The sequence below is a fragment of the Ischnura elegans genome, chromosome 1 (genome assembly GCF_921293095.1).
Source record: "Ischnura elegans chromosome 1, ioIscEleg1.1, whole genome shotgun sequence".
In the NCBI taxonomy this organism is placed as follows: Eukaryota; Metazoa; Arthropoda; class Insecta; order Odonata; family Coenagrionidae; genus Ischnura; species Ischnura elegans.
Window position 1 is genome coordinate 168,481,658 of NC_060246.1, and position 24,369 is coordinate 168,506,026.

Sequence of the window (24,369 nt, forward strand, 5' to 3'; positions counted from 1 at the left end):
CAAATGTGCCATAGTTATAGCTGTTTTCTTGCCCTCTGAAGGGAGGAAATTCGGGGTTCTCTCCGTTTCTTTTATGATTAGCATTCAGATTTCGTTGGAACAACATTCTTTTAAAGCAGAGGTCTCGCTTTGGTCCACCTATGTTCCTGATAAATGTTCAAGTCAGTTTTGTTCTATGAAAAATGGTAAACAATAGAGTATGTGCACTCGGGAGGAATACGATTGAAATGCAGTTTATTCGATAAAGTGTATCGTAAATATCATTACTTTCGATTAACAGCATTAATTGTTGCTTAGTTTGTTTAATAATTGCTATTTAATATGCATTGTTTTAGCAACGATATTAGGCAGACGAAAACGCTCATCTATTGGCTCTTCGGTATGTGACGTCATTCTGGTCTATCTCATCAGCGTGCAAGGCGTTTATCGTGTTATGATCGTGTTTATGATTCAATTAACTACGTGTGCATTGGAAAAAGTTGGTGGATCTGATCTGTGTAAAGGGAAATACGTTAAAGTGCTTATCATGGAATCAGGTTTCGTGAGGGTTTCTTCAAATAATATCCCGAAGGTGGATGCTTCAATGATTGACCGTGCTGTTTATGTTGGACTATACCTACATGCCTCGGAACGAAGTTTTAATGTTGAACTGGAGCTTTTTTGTTGTCTTGTCTCATTCATAATAAAGAGAAATGGACGGGAAACCTCATCGGAAATTAGGTCTAACATAAGTGAATTAAGTGAGATTGTTTACAGTAGGTAATTGGCCATAAGTTTGTTAGCACGATTCGAAGGTTTACGGAAGTAAAAGTGCCGGTAGGTAGATAACTATCGATATTTGTATTATTGTCATTTCAAATACCGATCATAATTTAATCTATCTATTTAACTATTTTCTATTCTATTATTATTTAACCTACTGACTCACGAAAAATAATTTTTCATATTCAGTTATGGCCCGTGGTGACTGGATGAATATCCTTAGTTAATTATTAAATTGCCGTTAGTGAGCTGGGTTCTTCTTATTCTGGGCTATTTAAGGTTTTAAACGTAAGCACAAATAACTGAAGTTACATTTTGGTTCAGTTTAAGCAATAATCTGATCTTAATTTCTTTAAAAAAAAAACGCACTTTTAGTCGACGTATTTGTTCTTTCGTAGAATTAATGTATTCAAAAGCAGAGTTCTGATTATCTCAATGTTTCTACAAGTTATTTTCAGTTCGCTAACATAGATATGTCAGTCAGATGTACATTTGCTTGGTTGAGGTATATGAATAGCATTTGTGAGGTATATCTAAAAATTGGTTATTGAAAACTTGGTCCGGATGAATGACGGAAATCTCTCGGGCTGGAAATCAAATGTTTGATAGTTAGATGAGACGATTACTTTTCATTCATTCGGTTTCAATATGCTTCTCGAAGCATTTGTTAGCACAATTTAATAATTGGTTCATTTTATATTTCTTCACAGCATAAGTTTATTGGTTTTCAAGGTACAAGTGTCTTGTTATGACTATCCATTAAGCGAGGAATCCCTGCGCGCGGTGCATTTCCAAAAAGTAGTCCCGACTTGTGATACGTAATAATGAGCTTATTTCACATCCGATTTGGAAAATATTAGCATCACTGTGTTTGGAATTAAATTACAAACATTTTGAATACCCAAACTATCACTTTTTATCGAAAATTAATTTTCCGTTTTTTAGTTAGTAGTACGGGTACAGTTACTAAGTTAGTTACTAATTAGTGACTTACTTTTCACGGATTAAGTCGTACTATTTCAAGGATCATCACTGTTTAAGTGTCTCTTAATTTTAATGTCACTATAAAACTGCAAACGAACGCAAATGCGAGAACCGAGGAGTAAGAAATACGATTAGGTAGTTCGAGGTAGAAAAGTTGAAAAGAGTCTTGTCGTCAGCGTAACCGAGAAACAAATGAATTAAAAGATGTAGATGATGGCATGTACACACTTTAAATCTAGTTCATAAGGCATTCCATGGCTTCTTTCCAAACTCAGTATACGCTGTAGAGGGGCTCACCCTAAAGAACAAGGAATACCTGAGAACACGTCGAACAAAATGACGTCACAGCCTTGAGAATATGGCCGACTGGTGTTTCAGCGCATCATTAATTTTGCAAATTTTAATAATTAATATCTCGCTTAAAAAGTACCTCTCTATTCTCAGACTCGGAATTTAGCCTAATTGAGGTGTAAATTCTTTTTTAAGATCACTTCCCAAAAATGTGCACATACTCTATTGTCATCAAAATGAAAGAGTAACTAAGAGATGGGGATTTTTACATGAATATATCCATAAGTTCACTTATATTTACATCAGAGTTACAAGTACAGTCGCTTTCAAAAGTTTTAGGACAGTTTGTTGCACCACTTCTGCTTCTCAAGGAAATTTAGTATCCTATACTCCTTTCGTAGTTATCTGCTGCACTCCGCTGACATATATACATGCACTCATATATACATGCACATAAAGGGACAAATTATTATATACTGCAAATTTATCATTCCGCTTCTATTTATGTAGGGTGTAATGATTATTTCGTGAGCATTTACTGCATACTTGCACCCAGGCACGCCTTACAAAAAATATTGGGGGGGCCCAAACCGGGGATCCTTCCCCGGGAAATTTTTTAAGTAGTGAATTGTAAGTCTTTTATGCATTTTATAAGAGTCATATGATCAAAGTTAGAACCCTGATACTTCTAATCTCGATATCTGGACACTCCAGGGAAAATCGACAAGCCTGACACTTTTTTCCTCACACCCATAACGAATTATTGGGGGGGCTCGCGGCCCCCTCAAGCCCCATGGAGTCGGCGCCACTGCTTGCACCGGTTTTTACCCTTAGTGGTTAAAGTAATTATTATATGATATTTGTCATGTGTCGGGTAGCCGCGGCGGTTTCCTAGTCAGCAACGCTTAGAGCTCGGGTAGTAAAGAGTGAGGGGTCGGAAATGTCTCTCATAATTTCTTCAGCTCCTTTTCCTTCTTAATAGCAGGTTTTTTATAACAATAATTTCGCTGTATTTGATATTAAGCTTTTATTATTGCCAATGCGAATTTTTAAAACTAAGAGAAAAATGGTGGATAAAATCCTGGCGCTAGCATTAACGTACAGTTTGAAGTCTAGCGAAAGGAGTCACACATTACATTTTATTATTTGTCAATTATACTTTTTCGATTAATGATAGTTCAAACTATTTGCAAAGTTATCCGTGTTTATTATTTACTATTTGTTCTTCTATTTATAGACCTGGCGGCACCGGGAGTCAAATGTGCTTATTTCTGTTTATCGTGAGTAATTCGATATCATAGTGTTCCTGTAGTACAAATTTGAGATTATCAAGAATTAGTTTGTACTATTTGACACATCACCAGGTTAGCGTCGAAGACCCTTTCCGTTGCAGTGGTTGGCTTTTAATGCGCAAGATAGAAACAAAGAGTGAACACCAGGGGAAATATGCAGTAAATGCACACGAAATAATCATTATATCCAACATAAATTTAAGCAGAATGATATATTTGCAAATAAAAAGTAAAATTTCCCGTTGAGTGCGTATATATTTAAGCACCTACGAAATTTTTGCGTGTGTGGTCAAAGACAACAAAAGGAGTAATGGAAACTAAATCTCTTTGAGAAGCAGAAGAGATTTACATTGAAATGGCTCTCACACATTTTATAACAGCCTATTTCTGAGGAAATATGCAGTCTCCGTGCAGCGTCGCACCACCGCCTTCCCCGGTCTGGGTCGTTTGGCACCACAAAAATTACTTTTCTGGCGTTTAACAAGAGGTAAATTCACATCTCGGCACACAACAATATACATAAGGTTTCCTACCACTCATTGAAAATTCTCCGTTTTATCTAGTATTTACTTATACTCGAAATAACGTAAACGACAATGCACTCCTTATGCAAGCGATGCGGACATCATGAGGTCCACACGTCATCAACATGGCGTCGACCGAGAAATACGTTTTTGGCGCGGAATTCAAGTTGAAACTTCAAACTGCTCTAGGGGCAAAATTATTCTGCGCTCAATGGTAAAATTTGGTGAGAGCCTTTCTTACACCCATTGCTTTATAAATCAGACAAAATATTTGGTAGTGTAATCCCTTCTATTATAGTATCAGAAATGAGAACTTCTTATCCTAAAACCATTGTGAATTAACCAAAACCAAGTCTTCCCTTATTAATATAGGTATCAGGTAATTTAACCACCTACCCATTACAGCCAGAATGACTGGTTTGTTTAAATTTAAGAGGGTGACTCACACATGGCTTGTCTCTCATCCATTATATTCTGTCGATGAATATATCATGGCACTGATGAAATTGTATTCTGATATAGCCTTCAAACTTTGATTATCTGTGATTTCTCTAGTATATTGATGCGTAGTTTTCCACGGCGTTGTCTAGATGATGTCTCCATGTTTCTGGGTTTCACCGCGTGGATTTTCTTTGTGATGACAGTTTCTCCGGTATTCCAACCGGCGTCTTCAGGTCGATGGTCGACATCTCTAGTATATTATTGTACAACTGTCTATGTCTCTGTATTCCTAAAATACTATTGACCAATAAAGTATTAGTAATGGCCAAAGCGCTAGGCCACGCCTACCGTCTATTGCATGATTAGCAATTGGAAAGTCACGCGTCGCAAAACTTTCCCTCCCCTCACCCCCACTTGCTTCACCCACGCCAGCTCACCCTCAAAGAAGATGAGCAGAGTCTAGAAAGGGTAAATAAAATTATTATTATTGTCAATATGAGGGAAATAACTAGGACTACTAATGTTATATTGACTTCTAAACTCTAAGGTAAAATGTTCAGAATTGTTATCTTTAATTAACATCAAAGCACCCCCCTTGCCAGATATATGTCAAGAGATACTCCATATCCCACGTGTTAATTTTTAACTATTCACACCTCTTACCAATGTACAGGATTACAATCGCAATAATCATTGCCTAGATGCAAACATTTGTCACTCTTTCCTTTGTTAAAAGGTATCTCGAACAATCGATAGTGTGGCTTCATTTTTGAATGTATTACTTATAGCCCGGTCAAAATAGACATTGACCCTTGCATAAATTGCCAACAAGCTGAAAATTTGCATGAACCTCAAGGATACCACTCTAATGAAATCCTGAAAAGTCCCCATTGATCCCATGTGTGCAAAAAATTTTATTCAAGGTCAAAGGTCACAAAAATCTGTTTTTTGCATTTTTGGCCAAACGGTTAGTTTTATGATAAAAATTGCTCAGATCAAAATTTTAGATCAGAAAATTATCTACAAAATTGTCATTTCACTTTTTTCTCTAAGATTTACCATTTCTGAGAAAAAGCTGTTCGAATGTAGGCTGGAACTGTATTCTTCGTAATATGCATGACTATATTGTTGCGCTCTCCGAACATTATTGGACGCGTAACTCGTATATTGGTTACTAGCTCTCACCTGTCCATCCGCCAACAATCGGAACAGAGGGTTTAGTATTCTCCATAATATGCACACTTTTCCTCGCCACCTATGTGGTAGTGCACTAGGCGCATTTTTTAAGCATCGATACTTCTTCTGTTGAAAGTTCAACGTTTGAACACGACTGGGCTTGACGAATGATGCTTGCCGTTGAACAAACTAAGCCTTTTTTTTGGCAACTAAATTTTGAACTACACCCTTCCTTGCAGTTGCAAAAAAATTGATAAAGGCGTTAAGGAGACGGGCGTAGAGAATGGATTGGCTCCAGTACATTGTGAATTAACTTCCAAGCCCATTCTTCCCAACAAGGGCGTACCCAGGATCAAAACTAGGGGTGGGGGGCAAGCCAAGTTGTTCAAGTTGTAGGTAAGATTTAAGCAAGGAAAAGATGAGTGAAATCAACATTTTATGGAAACTGTAACAGCTCTTTATTATCTTTAAAAATTATTTACTTGAAAAAATGTTATTTTCCTTAAAGACATTTGCGATTTTTCATTCTAGGGGGGGCAGCTGCCCCCTTCTGCCCCTCGCTGGGTACGCCCATACTTGTGGATCCAGTTTATTGCCAAGTCACACTTGAACCTATTGATACAATCGATAGAAATATCGCTGAGTAGAAGCTGAGGTTTATGGAAGGTAAGCAAATTGCACACGTTTTTTATTACGTATGTACATAGTACCCATTGACTAAGGGGATACTGTGCCGCTCCGTCGCTTTTCGTCAATGGATAATTTCCATTCGCGGCCTGTCGACGAAGCGCGTACGCAGCATGTGAATGTCCGCTACTAAGCACGTACGATTGGATACGAAGCGCGCAGGAACACGGCACTCAGGCTAATCTCAATCGATTAGGTCGAAATTAGATATATCGTAACTCGCACGATCGAAAAATGTATCGAAAGCAACACAATCGATAGCTACCGACCGTAGCGAGAACCTTGATACGAATCATTATGAATTGTAAGTTCTCAATAGGTAAATAACACCATATCATGAATTCTAATTACCATGAAAGACTCACGACCGACAAAGTTTTTGTCGGTTGTGAGTTTTTCATGGTAATTAGAATTCATGATATAGTATTATTTACCCATTGAGAACTTACAAAACTTATTCGGCCACTTAAATAACTGCGAAAAATGAGATTCTCAAGGCTAATTCACGCATCCAGCATTCTTAAGTGGCTCGTACTTACTTGGAAACCTTGCGATGTTAATAAGAGTAAATTATTATTAATTTTGACACTAAATAAGACATCACATAGCCCACGAGCATTAAAAAGCTTACCCTTAAGCCTGACGAAATAAAATTTTTAAATAAAAATTGCCGATGAAACAGGATTGCTGACACATCTGCTATTAGTACGATCGAATTCATCAAAATGCAAGCAAAAATTAACGTATAGTTCAGTCTCAGCTACTAAAACTTACCCATATCAGGCACTAAAGTATTTGAAAAATTATTTGGGATGAGTAAAAGTCTCTAGGTCACTGCAGTAAATGTATCAACCTATTAAAAATATGAAAGTCCTGCCAAATCACCAGCACAAACACTTGTAAAATAAAACATGGTATCTCTTAGATCACACCTCCGATTTTATACTTACTTTGCATGAAGTCACCACCACAAGAAATTTTAAAGAGGCAGGAAAGAAAAAACCCACAGAAATACAATACATATATTATGTATTTTCTATTGTCAACCACAATAATATTTCCAATTTTCTCTTCTATCCCACATCTAATTTAGCGAAACAATTACTCTTATTCTCTTTCGAATAGAAAATTATTTAAAAGAGGACTGGTCGATACATAAAAACTATCTTCAATACTTTCTCCGCTGAACGTCCACTATCACAGCATCAACTTGCACAAATCAAATCCACATCCACAAATATGTCACTTCTGCCACAATGTCTGTATTATGTATTTTCTATTGTCAACCACAATAATATTTCCAATTTTCTCTTCTATCCCACATCTAATTTAGCGAAACAATTACTCTTATTCTCTTTCGAATAAAAAATTATTTAAAAGAGGACTGGTCGATACATAAAAACTATCTTCAATACTTTCTCCGATGAACGTCCACTATCACAGCATCAACTTGCACAAATCAAATCCACATCCACAAATATGTCACTTCTGCCACAATGTCTGTCTTCTTGGCGACAGGTAACAGTGAAGCAATGGTACCTTCCTCCAATCTGGGCACCTTCAATTCAGCAAGAATTTTCTCCTCGTCTTCTCGTCCAAGGCCACAGATTACTTTCTGATATCACAATGGTGCGATGTGAAGCTCACACACCTAAAATTAATAAATAATAAAATACCATGTAACTTATTAGGTCAAATCATTTCCAATTTTTGGTATTTCTGCATGAGAAATCAAATTACTAGGCTCGTAAATATAGTAAATATTTGTATGCCTGATATTTTTATTGTTTTACACTATAGCATAAGATAATTTGAAATGATGAAAGCCGACGTGTAATACACCATAGGGCAAGCTAAGAAGCAATATTCGATCCTATAAACTTGGCAGCTTATTCCTAGTTTCTCCTTTTAACCACACGTTCACCGAATGAATTAATACAAAAAAGACAACTAAAATGCAAGAATTTTCAAAAGAATTGCTGCTACAATATTTTCAATCACCATTTTTAGTACTGAATAGTATAGTACTGAATAGTTCGGGATGTTGATGCATCAACATCCCGAAGCCACTTCTAACTTAAAATTACATCCAAATAATTACAGCGAGAAAGAGTACATACCTCACAGCTTTTCGTAGGGGTGAAATGTTTTCTTCTTATCGCCCAAATGCACTTCTTCTTCAACTCAGGATCTTTTGGAAAGCTAAAACCTTGAACCATGTCCCGGAGTTTCCATTACGTCATCCCGACAATAAACACACGAAAGGCATTTTTAACAAAAATATCTCACAAACACGTTTCTGAAGCCCAGTGAATGAAATTAAAGAATAAGGGAAACTTCACTATTACCAGACACTCTATTTTTCACAAACTTAACCACAAAAATCCCTAAAATGTGGTAAGACGTTGCGTAAACGACGCGATCTCCAATGGCCTGTGCTAGCTTGTGAAGACATGTGATCTTTCTAGGAGGATATGGCACCAGATGGCACCACTCGCGAAAGAAAATAGTCCCAGACCGAATACAGTTTTATCGATGAGATACAATTTTATCGATGCATATGAATTTGCCAGTCCTCTTGCATCTTTTTTCGTCATTGTAGGAAATAAAGAAACAAAACCTTTTTAGTAACTTCCTAAGCGCGATTTTTGTATCTTGATGGTCCACCCTCGTATTCAGGTACGAAAACTTCCTGTGCCGTCTGGGTAATGTGAAAATTATTAAAGGTGTATAAGAAAAAAATATGCGTGAAACATTTATCGCTGAAAATGTCATTCCATGTAGGTAATCGCGGCTGCATTAATGGTCTCTAGTTGTCTCGGTACGATTTGCGGAGGTAGTTAGGCCGTCTCGGGGCTGTCTTGTTGGTATGATATATGGAGGTTTTACGAGATAAAGAGGTTCACTATATAGAGGTTTGCCTATAAATTTACATGTAAATCTGACGGGACCAGAGGGTTGGTACGAAGTATGGAGGTTTACGATGTAAAGAGGTTCACTACATAGAGGTTTTACTGTAATAATAACAATAATAATAATTCAAACTATATGCTTCACGACCCCTTATTATATATATATATATTTTTTTTTTTTTTAAATCACGAGATGTGGGTCATTAAATGACCCACATCTCGTGATTTAAAAAAAAAATATACATATATAAATAATAATAATAAGTTTATTAGTCCAGTGATCAAGTACATGATATAGGACAGGTCAGACATGTTACAGGTTAATTAACAAAATTACAAGAATGAGAAGAAAAAACACTAAACAATATTATAATCGGTCATTAATGAGATCATCAACTGTGTAGTACATTTTATGTAGTAAAGTTTCCTTGAGTCTGGTCTTAAATGTAGAAGAACTGTTAATGCATTTCAATTCATTGGGCAATGCATTGTACAGTTTAAGACCCATTAAGTTAGGGCCATATGATGCAGTTGCAGTGCGTACATATGGTACATGTAGGTCATTGGAGCTTCTGGTAAAATGATTGTGTACAGCACTGTTTTTATTAAACTGGTTCAAATTATTATGAGTGTACAATAACACATGTAAAATATATACACAATGAAAAGGTAGAAGGCCCAGCTTTCTAAAAATTGGTTTGCTAGGGGCAAGATAATGAGAATTTGCTATTTATAGTCTAACTGCTCTTTTTTGCATTTTAAAGATTTTGGATGCATGGGGTGAGGAACCCCAGAATAAAATGCCATATGTTAAATGGGAGTAAATCTGTCCATAGTACAAGGCCATCAGCACGTCTCGGGATACAGTGGATTTTATGGATCGTATTAGAAAACATTTGGAACTTAACTTCTTGGTCATTATATTAATATGAGATTCCCAAGTAAGGGAAGCATCAAGCTGTAGCCCAAGAAATTTCATACATTCCACCTGGGGAATTGGTTTTTGATTAATGTGAACACTAATAGAACAGTTTGTTTTGTTCTTATTTTTAAAATAGACAATTTGGGACTTATCAACATTAAGATCAAGGAGGTTGTTTGAGCACCAGTTTCTTAGATTATCAGATACTAATTTACATTGAATCGGACCCAGTGTCTAAGTCAGATGATGAAACAAGAACATTAGTATCATCCGCATACAGAACAGGATGAGCACCCAGAATGTTTGAGAGAGTGTAGGATAAATCATTAACATAGGTTAGAAACAAAATAGGCCCCAAAATGGAACCCTGTGGGACACCCTGAGTAACCTGTTTTTATGTGAGGTGTAACAACCACCATTCACTTTGATAATAACTTGCTGGGATCTATTGCTCAGATAGGATTCAATCCAATTATTAGCAATACCACGAATACCAAGACCATAAAGTTTTCTTAAGAGTAGTGGGTGATTCACACTATCAAAAGCCTTGCTGAGGTCAAAGAACATAGCAGCAATTAATAACATCACAGACAGCAGAGATTGTGGATTTTCCTCGGCGGAAACCATGCTGATCAGAAGACAAAAGCCTATTGCACTCCAAGAATGATATGAGTCTATTAAAATATACCTTCTCAAATATTTTGGAAAATACATATTGGATTGAAATTGGTCGGTAAGAATTTAGATCGGAGGTATTACCTTTTGACTTATAGAGAGGAATTACTTTTGATGTTTTTAAACGTTCAGGAAATGAACCTAGTCTTAATGACTCATTAATTAGGAATAGAAGTATATCTTTAATTACATTGAAACAGTACGTAACCAAGAAATTAGGAATATCATCAATTCCTGAACTCATCTTAGAGCCTAGTTGATTTACAATGGACATAAGTTCTTTTTCTGTACATGGGGAGAGAAAAAGGGAATTACGTGAAGAAACAAAGGGGTAAGTAGTACTGGTGGAAGTATTTTTACTGCTTAGATCATTGGCAAAGTGATCATTGAATTTAGATGCTAACGAGGCCATGTCTGTGATTACTTTACCAGGCCCTTCCACAGATGTAAAAGATGAGTTGAAATAGGTATTACTTTTGTAACTATTAATAATCCTCCAAATTTCACGTGACTTATTGTTGCTATTTAGAACTCTAGAGTCATTGTAGGTGCGTTTAGCTGAATTGATGGTCTTACGATAATAAGCCTTCAAAGCATTGTATCTAAGCTTCAGTTCAGGGCTTTGATTGTACTTGCAAGACACAGCTAAGTCTCTAAGTCTAATTGAAAGTTCACGAATTTCATTAGTAATCCAAGTATTGCCTATCTTCTTAGGAGACAGTTTCTTATAGACATTACAGGAAAAGAAATATCAAAATAATACACAAATTTATCATGAAAAATATTGAATTTTTCATTAAAATCAGATGCACAAAGAACATCCGTTCACAACTCAACACTGAGAGAACTGAGAAAATTAGCTTTATTGGATTCAGTAAAATAACACCTGGTGCAAATTTTAACAGAGGTATGTATTTTGAATTATAGAAAAATTTGACAGGACTGGATAGTGATCAGATATATCAGTGGAGATAACTGAAGTGGTGATTAAGTTTGTATCCACATTAGAAATAATATCATCTAAAAGGGTATTGGTGTGATTAGTACTCCGTGTTGGTGAGGATACATTATTAGAAAGATTAAAAGATCTCAAAAGGTTAACAAAGTCCTCTCTATTGCGGGAATTAGATAGCATATCACAATTGAAGTCACCTGTAAGAATAATCTGTGAAGATTCACAAGAGCCAACAAGTATGTCCAACATACTACCCAATTTGTTTAGGAACAGCTGAAAATTACCTATGGGAGAACGATAAACAGTAACAAGAAAGACAGACACATCACCAATAATAACCTTAGCAACTGCTGACTTAAATTCACACTCGGTGTTGACATGGTCAAGAGACACATGAGAGCTGTGATCAGCCAGTATGTAAGCAACTTCATCTCGAGCCAAAATTAATACACCACCATTCGTATGCACAGAGCGACAAAAAGAACTAACAACATGAAAACCTGGTATACTGAGAGAAGAAATTTCTTCCTTTGACATCCAATGTTCACAAAGACAAACAACGTCTGTGTTATGACTATTTAAAAACACTTCTAGTTCCAGAACTTTGTTACGTAAACATTGAATGTTTAGGTGCAACACTACCAAATCAGGAAGAACATTAGACCCAATTGATAAGCCGGATGTTGGCTGCCGTATACACTTAGCACTATCTTTCATAACATTATCAATATCTACATTGGGGACGACAACACTCAATTTGTCAGGTTTCACCATTAAATCACCGGCCAGCACACTGTTTGGTAGTTTCCCCGTTTCATCTCTTTGGTTAGCATATCACCATAGAGTAAAAAAGAGCCTTCACGATTAAGATGAAGACCATCCCTACCAAGGCACTTATCATTCAGAGCATCATTTGCGTTATAGTAAGAAACACCCAGAGTTTCACATGCCCATTTAATATTTTCGCTTATATCACGAATGTAGTTGAAATGCACATCTCTTCTATGTAACACTGAATTGAAAAGAAGACGAGATTTTGGAAAAAGTTTTTTAAATTCACGTATCAGGCAGTAGATTTCACCCATCACTTCTTCAGGACACTTTGATTTCTTTACATTATTCGTGCCGACGTGGACAGCAATCACATCAGGTTGGATGGGACTTTTCTTCTTTATCTCATCAAGTTTCCATTTTAGTTGATCATCAACTCGTAATAATGCTCATAACTCGTAATAATACTCATAACTCGTAATCATAACTCGTAATAATCAACTCGTTCCAAGCGGTCACAAGTACAATGGAGATAGAAATCTGTCAAATAGATTACGCAGTGAAGTCGATGAAATGAAATAAGAGAAAATTGAATTTTGGCTTGTAAGTGATATCACTGGTGATATCTTTTTCAGTATTAATGTTATCATTATGCTGCTTGGTTCATTTTCTTAGTATAGAAAGCAATTACTCAATGCTCAGTGAAGAAATCTTGATTGATGACTCAAAGTACACCCATATGTGAAAACTACTCAAATGGTTTTTCCACATGGAGGCCTGTATATCTTTGTTGAAATTGAATTTTAATTGGCCTGAATCTCAAAGCATGAACTTTTATTCTACAGAGCTGACCCTATGCACTGCTCCACCACCGCAGCTAGTGGTCCATTATGTTTTAGATAGTCTAATGACTGCTAGATGTTTTAAGTATGTACTCTATAATGACTGCCTTGTCACTAATTTTCAGGTCAGAGAAAAGAGGACTAGGGAACAAAAGCTACTCATTCATCTACGAAATGAAATAGAGCGGAAGTATCGTGAAGCTGGTCTCTTAGCCCGTCAGGATTTACTCTATGATTTTGATATAATTGCAGACAAAGTTAATGGAATGAAGATGGAGGTAAGTTGATTTTTCATCAAGTTTTTTCTTTTTAAGGCTATCAATAGAGGTCCGTGAAATTTGCGAGACGCGATGTCACGAAACAACACGAAATAACGCGAAATCGGTAAATAGAAACGAAATTTCGTGTTTTTTGCGATCTTAGGTGAATTAGCAAAAAAATCGCATCTAATGAGTCATAATCTATTCAAGTCTAAACCTTCGTTGTTTAACGCTGCCAACATTCATTTCCTTTATCTCATTAAGATTACAAGGTCAATTGGCTTGTTTAGTCCCGCTCATAACGCATCCGCGTAATATCGTGCACTGTAGTGATTTCTCCACCAGAATTTGCCATTATGTAAATGTATCACAGCCTCTCTCTTCGATTCCAATGTATCAATCCTGAAATATTTAGAATAAGGCGCTTTCTCACCTGAAGCATTAGATACTACGAATTAAAAATGTGCGGAAAGAAATTTAACGCGGCCGTGGAAGAGCGGAAATACAAGCTCACGCGCCCGGTACGCGTCAATGCCGAGCAGTAATTCTGATGACTCACAGTGACGCATTAGACAGTGTTATTGGATAACTTGTTACAGAAAGTTACTTGTTACTTGAGTGTGGGTCTAATGTAACAATTTTGTTGACTTAAACACGGCCGCTGGCTGGGACCGGGCCGCCGCACAGCGGGGCCAAATCTATAAAAGGTGGCCATAATTAGAAAAATAAAAGTTCGGGGTTATGATTTCTTTTTACATGGTTGGGAAGGCACTTATTTGAGCTGCTGAGAAATAAGTTTGAGAAGCAGGTAAGTGTGCACCTCTTCGTAAAAATCACTTTCAAAGTGACAGGTGCACTGCTGGGATACACATCCTCCCTCTCGCTTCGAAATACCCTCCTCTTCTAGACTCCTCCTCAGCTACCCAATTGTCTAAATTTTAAATTTTAAAAATAGAATCTACGCAGTAATGTGCATAGATAAAAAATGTTGCTTTACCATGACATTGAAATGAAATTAAAATTATTATTTACATAAATATTAACCAATGAATTGCACAACTTTTATTCAAAAATAAAAATACGAACATCATTAAGTTATATAGCAGTGCTCTGCAGTGCTCTCATATAGTTATACTAGCTGACCCGGCGAACTTCGTACCACCTAACAATCAATGAACTTACAGTTTACTTACACCATTTATAAATCAAGAGCGGCTGTATCGTTTTTAATCATGTTTAATTTATTATAATAAAATAAGGATACAAATTCAATTAAACTACGTAAATGAGTACCAAAATTGCTTGTCAGAAAGACATTTTCTTTATTGAATCTACATAGGGTGAATCGGAGCACGTTTACGCGGATTTTTTTCAACAAATTTTCTTACGTTTTAGCTTAAGAAATTTTGGGCATTGTGGTTTAATAAAGCAGCTCATGAAATAAAAATTATATGCATTCAGTTGTTGGCTATTTGCGTTATTAGCTGTAAAAAAATGTTTTTAGGTCCAAGTCTGTTGCATACACTTGGCCCATTCAGGGGGCTGGTTGACATGACCCCAGACCGACGCTTGACTGATGCTCAAAATCATGCAAGAAAAGCCCCTATGAAGCAGCATTTGCATTAAATGACTTAAGGCGCGCCAGGTTTAGTATCTCTGTTTGGAAAAAATGCACTGCGTAAACGTACTGCATGCGTAAACGCACCACGGTGAGCCCTACACATTCGGGTTTAATGTCTTGCGTCAATCACCTTCTGAGAAACAACAGTTTTTGTTTTGTTATCAGGCGCAAGATGAAGCGGATGAAGGTAAATAAATATAGCGAAGCAAAGCAGTGACGCAGCTAAGGGAGGTTTTGGCGGATAAACCCCCCCCCCAAGAGCTTAGAGAATTTTTTTATGAAAGATTTTGTTATTAATATTTGGGGGACGGATGACTAACAAACAAAACATATTTAACTATTCACACAGCCGCAAAACCCACTATTTTGAACCATTTATCTTAAAAAATGTCTGGGGGAAGTGCCCCCACACTTCCCGCTTACCTTAGCGAGTTTTCTATACCCTACAGACCCGTGGTATTAGCTGCGCCCAAAACCCCCTATCCTAGCTACGCACTTGAAGCGAAGGAAGAAATACAGAGGATGGTTTATCGACTCGTGAACATAGCACGCTAAATTGACCATGAGAAAATCATGGGTTTTCATTAGCACATGAGCACAAACAACACAAAAACTGAAAGAATGACCATGCAATTTTTTAATCGTTATCACGAATGCAACACGAATTGTAAATTGAATACGTTTAAGCTCAAAACGGCATATGAGTTGAGATCATGGAATGTACGGAATGAGGACTTCCTAACCTTTGAATTTTCCTTTGAGTAAAGTTGCATGAATCACATTCATCACCAATTTTTTTAATGATCAAACACGTTCCGTTGGATAGTTATGGTTGGTTTAGGCTTCGAAAGATCATGAGTGCATACACTACATTTTTCTGTAAATCGTGCCTTGGTAAGCCAGGTACGTCCAAGTATTTAAAATATTCAGATAGATAGTTGGTGATTTCGTCTTCGTTTGTTACACATTTTAAAGATTCGAATCCATGCAGAGTACGAACTACATATTTGAATTTACCTCGTTTTAGTCATCTGCATCTTCGTTCTTGCTCGCTAAATCAACCATCTTTGATTCTTTTGGTGATCAATCATATTCTGGAACTCTTTGTTGATGAGCTCACCTTCCGCTGAAACTAATTTGCAATCATTCCAAGGAAATGAGTTAAAACTACTCGATTCCTCGAAAGGATCACGGACATTACCGTTTGTCAACAATTGCTTGGAGATTTGTTCACAAACACGGTAGTGAAGTGTCAACTCGAGCTGGGCCACGGCTGGGCTTACAATCAGCTCGAATTAAATTTAAAAAATGTAATTTCAATTTAATTAATATTTTGAATATATTTAGTAATTAAAATGTTATATTGTTACTAAATTCAGTTATTAAAGTGGTAAAAACGAAACAAATTATTTAATTTGTAGTTTTGACCGACTTATCAATTGTTGTGTTACTATAACTCCTAAAAGCATGTCCATAGGAAAGAGATGAATTTTTTTTGTGAAATTATCCTTTTTTTTAATGGCCTATATGTTAACCCCGCCTGAGACGAATCCAAAGAACCAAATCTCATTGAAATCGGTGCAGCCGTTCTCGAGTTATAAGTGTTCTAACTAACACGATTTTCAACTTTCTTTTATATATATAGATTATTGTAGCCACAACTCTCGGCTATCAAAACAAAAAAAATTGACCGCCCCAACCCGCCCCTTCGTGAATTAATGAAGAAATACGTAAGTAACCTCCAACCGTATTGATGCCGAAGCGCAGTTCGTTGACATGCTGCATGCAAGAGGGAGCACTTACTTTATAATTAGCGAAACAAAATGAGTTCTTTTGCAATAAATTGACGCAACAAAGACTCAAGACAAAGTATATACAAAGTTGATGCTATAATATCTCGTCCAGTAAAGAATGATATCCCTAATGTAGTTTAACCACGTTGCATGCATGGATTCGAAATTTCGAATGCTGCTTGCAAGTGGCTTTCAGAATGTAAGTTAAAACCAGGCAGATCTGCAATACAAACGCTAAAAAATTGGTGGAGGAGCCTAAGAAGGAGAAGGACTTAAAAAGGAGCTTAGTTTAAACCGGCCAAAGCAGGTGTATGGTTGTAGTAATGACGACAACACAGCTCGAGAGCTCTGAAATTTCCGCCAATATAACAGGCCTCAATTTGGAGCTTCTTCAGAGATTTAATACTGTTTTACAAGCTGTCTTCTGGCTATAGAATAAATATAGATATCTGCGAAGTGCATTCTATCTAAACAGCACGGCTATTGTTGAATTATATCACTGGTTTTGCATGCCAACAATGTTTACCCCAAATACTGTTGCACGAAAGTAATGCCATACAAAATTCATTGTTGCCAATCGAAAAAATGTCAGAGGAAGCGCAGGAAGCGTACAACAAATTGTTGAGGAAATTCAGGGAAAATTTTACCCGAAGGTACTCAAGGAAAAAACTGTAGTGTAGGTACTTGGTCGTGAGATTGATGTTACATTCCGACTCGATTATTGTAAGTCAGATTGTGATGCGGTCCAAGTCATCGACAGTTTTATGTTCCGGAGCCATGAATATTTTGTATGAATCTTACCTGATAGAATCAGGATCTTCATCAGAATCGGTAGACGATTCTATGGATGGAAAGAAGTCTGATTGAAATTTGTGTTTACGCTTATAAGCCTGTGTGCGCAGCTCTTTTCATATTCAACGTACAAAACCTACTATATAATAATGTGTGATGTAAATGTGTTTGTTAACGTTTTATATATTCTTATAAAGACATTTAACTTATTAGTTTTCATTTAATATTCAAAATAATAAGTGGGTTTATTCAATAATGCAGTTTTGTGCTTAGATAATTATTCATGGGACGAATTAGAGAAGGATTATATTTAGTGTTTGCATTTTTTTAAGTGAGTGGTCGCGGGCCTGTTCATATTCTACGCAGACTGACTGTTATATAATAATGTTTATAATTTCTTTGCTACCTTATTGTGTTCCAGGATATATTTTTAAGCTATAAGTATTTATACATGCTTATAACGTGTACATTAAGATACATATAACAATATCGGAAATTAATTCGTTTAGAATGTTTGAAAATTAAAAATAGCCATACAATGATGATATTTATTTTTAAAAAATTCATAAAATTATTAATCGATTGCCTTAAAGCTTTGAAATGCATTTCATATGATTTTCAACATCAGTTTCATATTCGTAATATTATGTAATTAAAAATATTCCCCCTTTTTTACTGGACATAAGGAAATTTTACTGTCTTATTTTAGCAAAAATTCCAATTTTTTGGCAAAATATAAATTTTTTTTAATTTCAATATCATTTTCGGAATCAGCGACCTCGAAAACTGTTATATTCCAAATTTCAAACACATTACATGATATTTAATAATTATGATCACCTTTTAAGCATTTGGCCCCACTGTGCGGTGCACAGTGGGGCCAAACCCCACTTTAGACGGACAAAAGTAAAAAACTTTTACTAGCAACCCTAAAATATTTATATATGTGTTTTGGAGACTGCTTTAATGAAATCCAATATTAAGTGTTCAATATTTTCGATTTTTTGATTTTTTTTTTTCAATTTCATTTCTTTTAGAATTTGAAAAGTAACTTGATTAGTTATAAAAATAGATTATATTTAAAAATTTGAAGTAATAAAAAAAGTTCACATTAATAATCCTAGTGGTCAGAAAAAAATTGATATAAAATTTGCAGAATTATTTTAGCAATATCTTGGAAAAAACTTTAATGCCTAATAGAAAAATAAAGATTTACTCTTAAGTTTGTATTTACCATTTTCCAATACACAAAGAAAGAAAATTCTGCATTGAAGAGGTAGTTTTAACTTTCAAAAATAAATTAAAGTAGAATATGGTTTATTGTGCGTAGAGAGTGAAAAAGTACTAAATTGGTATTCCGGAATCGAATAAGTACACCTCAGTTGATCGGAAATAACCTTTTCAAGCACTTCATTCACGACAGGGTGGGAGCCTCGGGAATGGCCTTTCAATAATCTCAGCTCTTGTGTAGAAAACTTCACAGCTTTTATCTATGAGTAGACAAAATATGTAATGCATGCAAATTTCATTTATTACAAAATAATAATATCTTAATGGACACTGTTTATATTATAGTTTACCCGTTGCTATGCGGCCATTACGGCCGGATGGATTCCCTTTCGGCTTGTTATGCATAGCTAATCTTTTATAATAAAACTCGTTTTGCAACTCGATGGCAGTTGATTTCTTTTACATTATTTAGCTCATTCTTCAATTAATAATATATCTAAAAATCACGTTACGATACCGTCCGATTATATAACTTTTCTCTAATTAAATAAAACTTTTCATCGTGATAAATCAACGACGTTCCATTCATGATAATTAATTTCTCCAGGGCTACTTTCTCCAAAATATAAATAGTAAAAGCAAATTTATATTTTCAATACTTATTCCAATTGATTGAAAGTTAAAAAAATAAAACCAAAGGGACCAGTGTACTGTAATCATAGTTTAAAATCGACCGTCCATTTAGGCGTCTGTGACTCCGAGACCAGTGCTTCGCTTTTCTCTCACTTTGACACTTATTTCTACGCGAAGGTGCACTCATACCAACCCGTGAAATACACTGTTATGCAGTTCATACATCCTATTACCCAGCCTAATATAAAAAAAAAACCCCATTTCAAACTTTCATTTCTGGACTTTTGTCCACTTAAAGTGGGGTTTGGCCCCACTGTGCACCGTTCACGGCACGGTCCACAGCGTGGCAGAGAGTCGTCTTGTCTGAAAGCGGCCTGAATTTCACGGCATCGTGACGTGAACGGCGGCTGGCAAAAAATCGTTTCGTAAGAAAGCGGCCTCAATGTAGCACTGCCTGTATTTCATGCCGTATACGGCGAACCGCACGCAGGGCCGGATTGAAATGGGCGCCGTGGTGACCACGGCGACCGTCAACGCCGCCGTGCCGTCAACTGCACGATTCGATTCGTTTTAAGACATCCATAGAAACGTATGGTTATTTGAAAGCATGAAGCGCGAGCAGTTGGGGGAAGGGAAGGAAGGAACGGAAAGAATAGAAGGAGAGGGGGTTCTCCTTATTAGCGGACGTATCGTTGAGTATTTGGCTCTCCACTGAGGTTCAGTGCAAAAAAAAATCATTTCGGCATTGGCCAAATCTAATATCTAATTCATCTAAATCTCATTCTAGATGCTTCAGGATTGATAAATGGGAAATAATTTTTCAAGTTTCTTTGAATCCGATTATGTTTAGTTATTTGTGCTTCTTTCACCTCCTTTCCTGACTGATTGGCAACAGCTGTAGTCAAAACTAAGCGATTTTATTGTATCTAGCTACTGCCCTACCTTCCCTCAACACCTGGGTGAGGGGTATCGAAAGGGAACCCACGACATGAAACATTTCGGCCAATTTGTAAGTTATACAGTACTATGGTTATACCGTAGCTACCCAGCACACAGTTTGAAAACATCATCGTGATAGGTTGTGTTTTGTGGTTTGACTGTTTTTTTTATCGTGGTTCCAGCTTTGAATATCAAACGAAGGAAAGGAATTTTGAAATGCCAAAAGCTAGTGATACCATTCATACCAGGGCTAGTGAATTCAGCTCAGAAGGATTTTATGTGAAAGGCAGAGTATTACTGTGCAAAGATTTAAATTTGAAAGATGTGGCACAATGTGAAAGCACATCAGTAGCAACACTCATAAACGTGCAAAAGAGAGGGGACCCGCAAAACAACAGCTATCATTTGAACATATAGTCACTCAGTCACAGAAAGCGAAGGAAGAGCTTGTTGTTGCTACTACTGAAGCATTTTTAAAGGCTTTATTTAGTGTGGAGGAACTTAACAATCCAAAAATTCTGGAATGGCTCTCGAAGTATACACATATGAGGTAGTGGGGATTTGCCGTTTGCCGATTGTATTCACCAAGACTACATACTTGGACCAATCATACACCTTGAACCATTTCTTTCATTAATTTTGTCAGAAATTTTGTACAATCGAAATTGTGTTAAATGTTATGTAAAATGCTTGATAAAAGTATAAGTATTCATGAAACGTGTAGCATAAAATAATAAAACGCCTATAAATGCGGGAAAATTGTACATTATAATAACACCGCCAAGATTTTCTATACCACTGAAATCACATGGTTTTAAAACGAATTTAAGCAAATAATGAAACCACTTTCACGGACCTCTAGCTATCAGTCATCAGTAATGGATATTGATCACAGTACAGTGGAACCTCGATAAAACGACACCCCACAGTGCACCAATAAACACTTGCTATAGCGAATTGTCGCTTTACCGGAGGTGGTGCAAATAATAGCCAATATACCTCATATTACTCCTTTATTTTTATTTTCTCGTTTGGACGTGTTTGGTGTTTTTTTGGCCACGGTGTGTTCCATCAAATGCTTTCTATTCATGTAACTCATGGACGTACGGGTATGCTGACGACTGCTTTCTGCCGCCCGAGGGACAAAAGAAGATCAAGCATTGGCGAATGCTAATGCCACAATATTTTCACCAAAATTAACTACTTCTTTATCGAACGACAGTTTACCACATAAATTTGAGACTAAGCACTCCATTAACTTCATTTCTAAGAGATCGCTAGCGATTACAGAGATTAAGGAGTCTTGGTGTAAGTTTTTCCGGCGGTGAAACCCTCGCTATGGCGAGAGCCAACACCAAAAGGGCCTCGTAAAAACGAAATTTTAAACAAGCTTATTATAGGATCAATTGACGGTGCATCGGCTATCTCTCGTAATAGCGGGACCAAAATTTTGTAAGAAAGCCCCTCAACCCTTTCAATGCGGCACCATGAGATGATAACTCTGCCAGTAGCAGAAAGTTTTTTTTGTACAAAACAGTTATTTCTGCATAATTTATTAATGTGACCATTTTATTCTTATAATACCCATTTTTGCTTAAAAATAAATATTTTTTATTTTGACATTTATAATGTCATCCGTATGTTATGATGACTTCTGTGTTATGCAACCCATGTACGTCGCCAAATCTGCTTTTCTGCCTCTTGATGAAATTTTTTGAGTAAATTCAAGTCGTTAAATACATTTATCTGAATTAGTCATTTGGAATTAAAATATGTTGGGTGCATTTATTTCCTTAGCTTTAAAGCCTAGTACTTTTGTTGTTTTTTAGCCACAAATCAATAATTTGAGTGCTTTTCAAAGAAATGCTGTACATACAACTTAGGTTTATGAAGCTTTGACAACACTTTTTTTCCGTATTCGATTTGGATCAAATTCAAGGAATTAAAAATCTGATGATAATCATTGTAATGGAAAATGCTGATAACTTACAGTAACCTTTTGGCAGTGTGGATATTAATAATAGTTTGGTACAAGAAATTTTGAAATTTAAGAAATTCTATGGAAAAAGTATTTTATTTTTGCAAAAATATTATTAGTAAAAATTTGGTATTTGAAATTTTGAAATAACTTGAAAAAAACTAGCATTATATGTACAGTGAAAATAAAATAAAAAACGTACAAAATATTTGTACCTAATTAGAAAACATAAAATATTTTATACCCTTTTGTGAAATTCCTGGAAGCAAGGGTGCAAGCAAAGTCCAGGCTCACCCTCACAGTTAGTGCAGATGTAAATAGCTGCTTTTTGCACTTTCTTTGAGTAGGTCACACTACGTCTTTCTTGAGTCTTTATACCCTTCGCTTCAACACTAGCTATCGCCGGAAAGTGGGAGAGACCCTTTCATGGGGGATGGCACTTATTTTGGAGGACAATGAGTACTCAATTATGTACCTCCAGTTTGTAGTCATATAAGTTCTTCTTGCTGCCCCTGAACTTGTTGTACAGAATTTACATAGCTGTCTACTAACATCATTTCAAGTAAATGAATTGCAAGTCTTTGAGGGACTTGTGCTAGCAGGTGTCATGGGGCTTGGGGCCATCCCCTTGCCCTTCTTCCCTTCCACATATCCTTCTACCATCAGGCCATTATGCCTCAAAATGTGGCTAACTAAGTCGTCCTGTCTTCTCCTTAAGGTTTTTAAAAGACTTCTCTTCTCCCCCATTCTTCTCAGCACTTCCTCGTTGCTTACTCGGTCGATCCATTCTATTTCCACTGTTCTTCGGCTGCTTTATGTATCAAATGCTTCCACTCTTGACTTCTCTGCTGCTGTCATGGTCCAAGCTTTGCTCCCATAGAGAAACATGCTCTATATGTTGCATCTGATGAATTGTTTCCTCACATCTATGCTTGTATTCTCAGCTGTAAGAAGATTCTTATTTTTGTGGAAAGCACTCTTTGCTTGCACCATTTTACTGACTATTTCTTTCTTGCTTTGTCCATTGTTTTAATTCAGCTTCCTATGGAACAAAACTCTTTTACCCCTTCAAGCTTTTGTGTTCCTAGTTTAGTTTTTAGTCCTAGCCTCTTCTCTTTTGCTGCCTACCACATCAGTGGAGCAGCGGGGGGGGGGGGGGGGGGGGGGGGGTTTGGGGATAAAACCCCTCCCAGAGCTAAGAGAAATAAGTTTCATCCATTTTACTTAATTGTATTGATATTACTAATAAAGTAGTGTAAGGATTAATAAAATATCCCTCAAAAAGCCGTAAAACTCACCATTTTGAACCATTTATCTTAAAGTTCCACAATTTATTAATTTTGCACCTACCACTTATCCTGGTGGGTATTCCGTTCCCCCCACACACCCCGGTATTAGTTGCACCACTTAAACCCCCCCAGCCTTAATTCCTAGCTGCGCCCCTGTACCACATAGTACCTTTTTGTTGATTTTCAGTTAATATCTGGCCATTGTCCTTTCAGTATTTGTCAAAGTCTTCTCCAAATCATTCTCTGTCTCAGCTCTGACATCAGCAAATCACAGCATATTAATTCTTTCTCCATGGATATTGACACCCAAAGCCTTCTCTTTGATTTCATTGATGGCTTTCTCGAAGTAAACATAAAAAATTGCAGAGGACAGAGCACACACTTGTCTCACTCCTTTTCCTATTCTTGCTGCTGCACAGTTGGGTGCACATGTTATCACAGCTACTCAGTATATGTACTTATACAAACTGTGAGCAATTCTATGATCATTGCAGAGCACTCCGAATTCTTTCAGAATTCTAAGCATCGAATTCCATTCCATGTTATCGAAGGCCTTCTCCAAGTTGACAAATGCTATGAAAGCTAGTTTGTTCTTCTTCC

General features: G+C 36.5%; 1 protein-coding gene across 4 annotated transcripts in view; it reads left to right on the forward strand.

The window, feature by feature from the left end:
• Positions 1–24,369, forward strand: part of LOC124173509 (coiled-coil domain-containing protein 96-like) — a 63,444-nt gene that overhangs the window by 14,153 nt on the left and 24,922 nt on the right. For 2 of the 4 annotated variants that reach the window (XM_046552963.1, XM_046552960.1), the window contains exon 5: positions 13,360–13,512. In XM_046552963.1, coding sequence (XP_046408919.1) covers positions 13,360–13,512 — 153 coding nt within the window. Of the gene's footprint in view, positions 1–6,001; positions 6,142–13,359; positions 13,513–24,369 lie in introns of those variants that run through there. The other 2 variants (XM_046552968.1, XM_046552972.1) reach the window with 2 other exon arrangements.